Source organism: Poecilia reticulata, linkage group LG2 (genome assembly GCF_000633615.1).
Source record: "Poecilia reticulata strain Guanapo linkage group LG2, Guppy_female_1.0+MT, whole genome shotgun sequence".
Lineage (NCBI taxonomy): Eukaryota > Metazoa > Chordata > Actinopteri > Cyprinodontiformes > Poeciliidae > Poecilia > Poecilia reticulata.
In genome coordinates, this window is record NC_024332.1 from 22,452,675 (window position 1) to 22,461,305 (window position 8,631).

General features: G+C 39.2%; 1 protein-coding gene across 2 annotated transcripts; it reads right to left on the bottom strand.

Annotated features, from left to right (window-relative positions):
* Nucleotides 1-619: 619 nt before the first annotated feature.
* On the bottom strand, nucleotides 620-6,817 carry LOC103482102 (gamma-crystallin M3-like). 2 transcript variants are annotated; one of them, XM_008438033.1, is made up of 3 exons: nucleotides 1,398-1,494; nucleotides 1,048-1,287; nucleotides 620-952 (listed from the first exon to the last, which is right to left on the bottom strand). In XM_008438033.1, exons 1-3 carry the CDS (start codon nucleotides 1,410-1,412, stop codon nucleotides 674-676), a joined length of 534 nt encoding a protein of 177 aa, XP_008436255.1. In that variant the 5' UTR covers nucleotides 1,413-1,494; the 3' UTR covers nucleotides 620-673. The 2 variants fall into 2 exon arrangements, with proteins under 2 accessions (XP_008436255.1, XP_008436271.1); XM_008438049.1 differs by lacking the exons at nucleotides 620-952; nucleotides 1,048-1,287; nucleotides 1,398-1,494 and adding exons at nucleotides 5,985-6,309; nucleotides 6,400-6,642; nucleotides 6,743-6,817.
* Nucleotides 6,818-8,631: the final 1,814 nt, after the last annotated feature.

Sequence of the window (8,631 nt, forward strand, 5' to 3'; positions counted from 1 at the left end):
AACAACAAAGACTTGCAGCAAAACACACTACTCTCTACTACACAAGCTATTATACATACTGTATAGCACAATAGCATGGGCAGAAAAGGCTCTTTCATATGTTCCTACAATACAGTTCCTCTGTCATTCCTTTCAGTTTCTGTATTGTCGCATTAATAAAATATTGTTTTATGAAAATTTAGATGTAAATCAAGCAAATTCTTCAATATAAATTTATATATGAATATACTGTTGCGTATCCAATCTAACTTGCACTGATAATAAATACTCTGGTTATTGTCACTGCATATTAATGGAACATTTTTCTGTACTGTTCACTGTCTATGTTGAACTTAGTCTACTTCATGTTACATATTAGGATTAARATCTATAAAGGAAGGTTTTGTATTAAACTTTCATGCATCAAAATTTAAACAATAGCTTATAAGTCATAGAAGTAGATAGATTAGCATTCAATAATTTCAATAGAAGGTAATTTACTTTATRTTTCTTCAAATCAAAATAACACGATACTTYRGTATTTCTGAGCAAACAAAGCAGATTTTGGAACGGTGAAATAAAACAAWTGCTGTTTGATGAAAGCTTCTGATAAGTTTTAGTGGAAGAAAAAAAAACTAAATTTAAAGAGAACTTCTATGCTTTATTTGACAGCTTGTGTTTTAACAGTGAGGGTCTAATAGCAGGAATCCATGATCCTCCTCATGCTCATGAACCTGGTTCCTCCATATCCCATCTCTCTGAAGCTCCTGTACTCTCCAGGCCTCATGTACATCATCCTGCCTCTGTAGTGGGGCTGCTCGTACATCAGCCAGTGRCCATCCATCACATGGCAGGACATGCAGTCAGACATGCGGTAACGATCCATGATGGAGTCACAGTCCTCCATGCACTCATGCATCTGACCACCGAAGTCTTCCCTCTCATAAATCCTGATCCTGAACTGGCCTCTATGCTGTAAATTAAAGATAAATACAAATCCATGACGGCAATCTGTTTTCAAACATCTCATCACTTYGAATGTTTTCTTGTGTAGTTAAGCTTCCATACCATGGGGATCATGCGGCAAGACCTGATGCAGTCACTCATGCCCATGCGCTGATAGTCAGAGTAYTCTCCCCTCCTCACAAAGTACTGGTTTCCCGTGAAGTTGGTGCGGTCGTAGACCATGAAGCAGCCGCTCTCCACCCTGCAGGAGTGACACCTGCTCAGGTGGGAGGACATGTCTGCACAGTCGCTGCTGGTCTCATAGGAGCGACCCTGGAAATTTCTCTCCTCGTAGAAGATGATCTGAGAAAACAAAGAAGAGTCTTTATGGCATCACAGCGCAGCGCTCTGATCCACAGTTACTTTCAGCATCTAAACAAACTAAAGATTAAGTGCAGATGTGAAGAGAGCACCTTGCCCATGGTCATGGCTGCACTGGYAACTGTTTTGGATCCAAAGGACTGCCACAGTTTTATCCATGTCCTCCAGCTGCTTTTATACCTGACCTTGCATCCAAAAGGATATATGACCCCTTTGTTCAAATTCCTGACAGAGCAATATGGAGCAGCAGCCACCCCCCACCACCCCACCCCTACCGCCCCCGTCCGGTTCAGTTCAAAGAGACCTTTAATCGATTGTGATTTGCGGTGGTTGCATTTGTTAGTTGAGGCCCCATTTTGTATTGTCCTTGCTACTGAATGATTGTGTGTTTTCTACAGAAGCGTCTTTATTTAAATATTTTAAAATATTACACATAATATTTTAAATGAGAAACCATGAACCAGAAATATTTATGCTTTTTCTTAAAAATGTTCCAGATCCTCTACATATGCCCAGCTGCTAAAAGAGGGGGCATCAGTGACTTTAGTTCACTCTAAAGACTATCACTTTTTGCTATGAACTGATTAGAAAAATGAACAACTCTCGTGGTTTTAAGCACCACTGTTTAAAAACACATGAACTTCATTTAAAATTATCACCRAAATGATTTTTTTCTAAAGTGTACCTTTAAAGGGACAGTAATATGTGTTTCCCAGCCGCACAGTATAATTTTGTAGCACAATCAAGTAATTATGTCACTTTATGCTGTTATAAAAATGTGGTACACACGTATGTGAAATGTGACTTATAAGAAATTTGACTTTGCAATTGAATGCCTTGAAATTGTCTCTTTAAGAAGCTCATACTCTTTCCTTCAGCATATCAYCACAACATTCCTCGATTAAGCTTTTAYAAATATTCWTTGGAAGACTGTACTGAGAAATAATAATGAATTGCAGATGCACACTTCTACCAGGTGTTTGCCAATTGCTGCCACTGCTAGTTTGAAGGAGTTGAGTGGGTGGGAAGGGAAGCTYGGCTTGGGAGCTAAAGTTCCAAGGAGGAGCTGGAAGGCAGCGCTTGGTTCCCCCAAACATTTTACAAACCCGAATGACTGACATGGAAAATTGAATGATTTCTCAAACATGCATGAAATAACCAATGCAACATTTCATGTATGTTTTTTGATGACGGAATAACATCTTAACATGATCTAAAGCTCAAAAATGTCACATTTATATTATACTGCTACTTTAATGGACAGTCAGTCCACCTCGGATAGATTGATTCACCATCTCCGCACACAAGATTTAATGAATAACATCCATGTGGTGTACAGTGAGTCTCACCCTTTTGTGATGTGAAAAATGTGACAATGGTAAATTATTGAAAACTTGTTCCAAGCATAGTGCAACATTTACCCAGCACAATTCAGGTAGACACATAAAAATGCTAAAAGTAAATGAGTAATGTGCCATAACCTGATTGTATGAACCCTTAAACTGATACTTTATTAATTTAGCTTTTGATCCAATTTCACCATTTAGTCTTCTTTGATAGGAGTCATATTTGCCAGCTCTGTTCTATTTTCCATATTTTTGAGATTATGGGAACTTCTCTTGCCCACAGCCATCTGCAGGTGTTCTAAAAGATTTTCAGTCAAGGTTCTGGACTCTGACTAAACCACTCCAGAACTTTAATTTCTCACTGATGAAGTCCTTCCTAATGGATTTCTATGTATGCTTCCACTAATATTGTAGAACTCGAGGCAGGTGGTCTCGGTCTTGGACTCGCCCTCATTTGGTCACGGTCTTAGTCTCAGACATTGACTCGGGATTTTATTTCAAGACCAGTCAAGACCACAACTGTGGAAATATCATTAAATTGTCAGCATATTGTCCAGTTTATCTGTCAACATTCTTGTTTTCACTGGATGCAAAACATACCAATTAAAATCCAAGCAATAACGCGACTTACTAATTACGTGTTTCTGTTACAGCTGCCACTAATCGCCTTCCCCTTTAATTCGCACGCGGCACTCTGAGCCAGTGCGCAGTTTGTCTCGGAGCGGGAGAAGATGCCTATCTAATAGTCGGTAATAAATTTACCTACATAAATCACAAGAAAGCATATAATGACATGTGAATTAAGCAGCGCTTGGCTTTTAGAGACGGTGGGGACTACGTCCAACGTTCAGCGTCACTTTGAGGAAGCTCAAAGGTAAGCTATGTGGAAGTGATGTTAGCAAAGCTAACTGTGCAGTGACAAAATGTTGCGTTGGCGATTAAATAAAGTTATCTCTTACTGCGCTTATTGTACGGAGGTTTTGACTGGCATTGCTGCACATGTGCGACAATGCTGTGACCAAAGTCTTCAATATAGTGATGTGACATACTATAAGAGTAGACCCCGCATTGGCTGCTCCAGCGCAGGAAATACGGCGACCATCTTGGAGCGATCGTCCCTCCTACTTTGCTCAACCAAAACAGAAGATGCCTCAACACTGAGGGATATTGTTGTTCGAATCGATGGACTATTGATGTGAGGGCTCCGCAAACAACATTTCACAAGTAAGATGGACATATTATTGTGTATATTTTGTTATTAGAATATTACTTTACTGTATTTATGTCCACTGGCAGGATACCAGCTAATATTAGCTACAGTGCTTGGTGTAATACGGGTTCAGCCCCGCTATGAAGGCTATCTGAGATTCTGTAAATCTAAAAAAATGTATTATTCTCTAACATTGACTTAGATTATCTGACACAAGAGCCTACATTAGAAATGAAACAATGTAACATTATAAAAATGATGTGTTATAACATTCATCAGCAAAGTTTACACAGGTGGTAAAGACTATTATTTATTCTTTCACTTGGTGAAAAGTAAGATACATCCCAAATCTTCCGTTTTTGTTTTGAAGGTTTCCTGAAGACACGATGTGAGGAAGAAGAGGAAAATATCTTTAAGGATCGACGGATTCACTGCACAGAACGGATGAATCTCGCATCGGAGTTTGGACTCAATCTCAGCTGCTGAATCACTCTGAAGCTAGAACTTGTCGGCTGAAAAACATATCTATGTATATGTATGTATATGCATACATACATACATACATACATACATACATACATACATACATACATACATACATACATACATACATACATACATACATGTATCCAATATATATTATTCAGTATTAATCATTATTTATTTGTGTCATTATTAATCATTATTTAACTGTGTTTGTATAGTTATATAAATATGTATTGATATTACTAAATAATTTATTAAATAAATTATGAACGGCTGTGTGCTTTGTAATATGCTCATCATACATCGATATCAGAATATTCCATTCCTATTCTATTACCACTAAGCATATTTAAATATGCTGAACTATGTATTAAAAACATACAATTGTTTATAAATGTAGCTTTGATAGATGTTTGAATATGGTTTCCAGTAACAACAAAGTGTGTTATGATCGATTAAATGCGCTGATACGTCATTGTGCCTGCTAAACACATAACGCTGAGTGGAGTGGTGGACCGCTCCAAGATGGCCGCCCTAAATATCGTCAGCGACAATAGAAGAGAGCAGTCTATGAGGCGTCTATTCTTATGTCTATGGATGTGACATTCACGAACGAGCTGATTCTTCTGAACAGTTCTTTACGGCTTTTTACTATGATAGGACTGGAGTCTCACTCAGGACCATTCTTTGTTTTTGTAATGCTCTGCACACACTGCAGTAACTATTACTAACATCAAATAAATAAAATACAAGAACGTAAGATAACACACAGCGCATGCTCATTGCTCTTTGATTATTTTCGTCACCTGTCATCTACCTGGCTTCATGCAGCGGTTGAGAGCGAGAACAGTCATGGTTCGCTGCTTTTGCCTGATTATTTTTTGCTTGTTGTTCCTTGGACAGTATTCATTGTTGACTGTTTACCGTTACTGTGTTGTCATAATTGCTATGTTTAATGGTGCAGACAGTGGTGGTTTCTGACATAGGCAATATGAGCAACTACCCAGGGCATTGTCTTGTTAGGGGCGATGTGAGACCTCTGCAGATTGTGACACAGAGATGGAAGCAAAGCAGAACAAAGATGAGTTTGAATTGATAATTATAATTAATTTCAGCTCTAAGCATTTAATATCTAGATGTTTTTAGGAGAATAGATCTTTCAGATCAATTTGAGAAGCAGTTTTTATGATATTTCAAATTTTTTTGTGACGTGTAGCGCGGGGCGCTGGTCTGGGCCTTGGACCCTAAAAGTCTTGGTCTTGTCTCGGTCTCGATACACTCGGGTCTTGTTCTTGACTTGGTCTCGGGGTAAGTGGTACACTTGCTTAGACTCACTATGATGCTTCATCATCAGCCTTCTAGCAGACACTTGGAAATTGACTGATAGCAGCTGCTCACAATTTTCTTCGTCATGTGTGGGACTTGAATGAAGCATATTGTTTCTACAGTGGTTATGTGAACCACTGTAGAAACTGTAGACACCGTAGAATGTGTGACAACTATATTCCCACCACCATGTTTAATAATTATATGAAATAATCAATCCCATATTTTGCTAAATATGGGATTTAGCAAAATATGGGAGGACCTCACTTTGTGAGGTCCTTTCATTCACTTTAGGACAAAACCACAGTTTTGTTTTTTGTTTTGTCTTTATTTTATATATTTTTTTCAAAATAAACATTTCTAGCACATGTCCATGATCCTCCTCATGCTCATGAACCTGGTTCCTCCATATCCCATCTCCCTGAAGCTCCTGTACTCTCCAGGTCTCATGTACATCATCCTGCCTCTGTAGTGGGGCTGCTCGTACATCAGCCAGTGACCATCCATCACATGGCAGGACATGCAGTCAGACATGCGGTAGCGGTCCATGATGGAGTCACAGTCATCCATCAGCTCATACATCTGACCACCAAAGTTCTCCCTCTCATAGATCCTCATCCTGTAGGATCCTCTGTACTGTTTGGAGACATTATGACACAATGGATGCAGCGTTTTATGACTGGACAAGCCTCATTATCATAATCAAAACATTTTCTTATAACCCACCATGGGGATCATACGGCAAGACCTGATTCCACCACTCCAGCCCATCATGCTCATGTAGTCAGAGTACTCTCCCCTCCTCATGAAGTACTGGTTTCCCATGTAGTTGGGGCGGTCATAGACCATGAAGCAGCCGCTCTCCACCCTGCAGGAGTGACACCTGCTCAGGTAGGAGGACATGTCAGCACAGTCGCTCATGCACTCATAGGAGCGACCCTGAAAGTTTCTATCCTCGTAGAAGATGATCTGTGAAACGAGAGGCGTAATTGTTACAAGTTGAAAAAAAAGACCTTTACTTTAAACCATCTATGATTTAATAAATACTTAAGGGTATTGTGTAGCTTACTTTGCCCATGCTCATGTCAGTGGTGGACATACTTCTAGTTGAGATGTTGATGTTGGTTCTGCTACCGCTGCACTGCCGTTCTGTTCGGTTTAACCCTCGTTTTTATACCTGACCTTACCCTACAGAGTCAGTGGGGCCCCATTGTTTAAATCCCTGACCCAGCAGCATGGTATAGAGCCATTTACTGGACTGTGGTTCTGTACTGTAATCACATGACTGGGCCCTCGAAGATTTCAAATATAAATCCTTTGTCAAGCTAAAACAAAGCCCCTTTTTGAAATCCTAAGTTTGGCCTCCCAGTTGGACCGAAGGCTGTTCAGAGAAAATATGTAAAAGTCCTATGATTCCAAAATCAACAGTCAGTGATGTCACTATTGAGGATTTCACCATGGTCAGAAAGAATCCTATAAAAACACAACTGAGATTTTCAAAGAGAAATGAGGACTGACTTTATATGATTGAGGAGACATTTTTTAGAATTTGGTTTAAAATCAAACTACCAAAAAACACAACAATCATATCTTGAAACCAGAAGTTTTCATACACATCTTTTTTCCTCACTGACAGATGTTAAATCAGGCCAAACCTCACTTATGTCAGGTCAGTTTGAATTACTAAAGTGATTTCATTTTTCTAATGTCACATTGTTGAAAGTAAGACTTTGTCAGACATTTATTTATCAATGTCCTCAAAGTCAAAAGTTTACATGCATTTCAGATCTGCCCACAAAGCAGAGGTCCCACATCATGGTCCTCAAGGCCCACTGTCCTGATCGTATTATTTGTTTCTCTACTGCTGCACCCTTGGCTTAAATAAAGATTATGAGGTTTCTGGAACAAGTAGAGGCATGCAAATAAGGTAATATAATCATTTGAATCATCTGTGCTAGAATAGGGAAACATAAAACATGTAGGACCTTAGGACCAGGTATGCAACGACTGATCTGTAGGATTGAGATAAAGGCTTTGTGATGGTCACGCCAAAACATTGACTGCGTTGACTCATTCAAAGGTGAATCTTTGAATGAAACACTCAACAACATGCATTAAATTCAGTATCGAGCAGGTAAAAATTATTATTGACTAACTACATTCATAAGTCAAAATGTGACTAGAATTTGGCATCACATTTCACTTATCCATACATCTTTCCTCATATCCAAGACCAGGCTATGGCCATTATGGGTCGGGGAGAGAAATCCAGACATCCCTCTCTTCAGCATTAGTCTTCAGTTCATTCTCTGGATTCCATGGTGTCCCCAATCCAGAAGTGAAATGCAGTCCCTGCAGTTTCTTTTGGGTCTGCCCAATTGTGTACTTAACTCAGTTGTTGCGATTCAGAGGCTCACCAAGTCTATTCTGAGCTCTAAGGTTCAGCCAAGCCACCTCATAGAGAACATCCCCTACAGCCACATGTATCCCTTATTTTGTGCTTTGGTTTAAGTCACATTTCAGAACTCAATGGTAACTTATAAACATTACTCCTAGTCTCAGGTTGTTCCTCACTATAAAAGACAAGAGCACTGCCAACAATATTGTACATGATGCCCTAAATTTGTCAAAGTGTCTTCATGTTCATACCATCACTTGCAAACATGCCACAGAGAAACTTAAACTCCTAAGGTTGAGTCAGAAACTTAGGCCTTATTATGAGGAAGCAATCCATTTTAAGGCTCATGGTCTCAGCCTTAGCGAAGATGCCTCACATCTTCTTTGCTTCACACTTGACAGCAAGCTGCTCTAGTTCATGGTGAAATTTGTGAATAGAATATGCAGTGGTGGGAAGTACTGTACTTAAGTACAATTTTCGTGTATCTGTACTTTACTTAAGTAGATTTAATAATGGATACTTTCTACTTTTACTCCACTACATTTTACAGTAAGTATCTG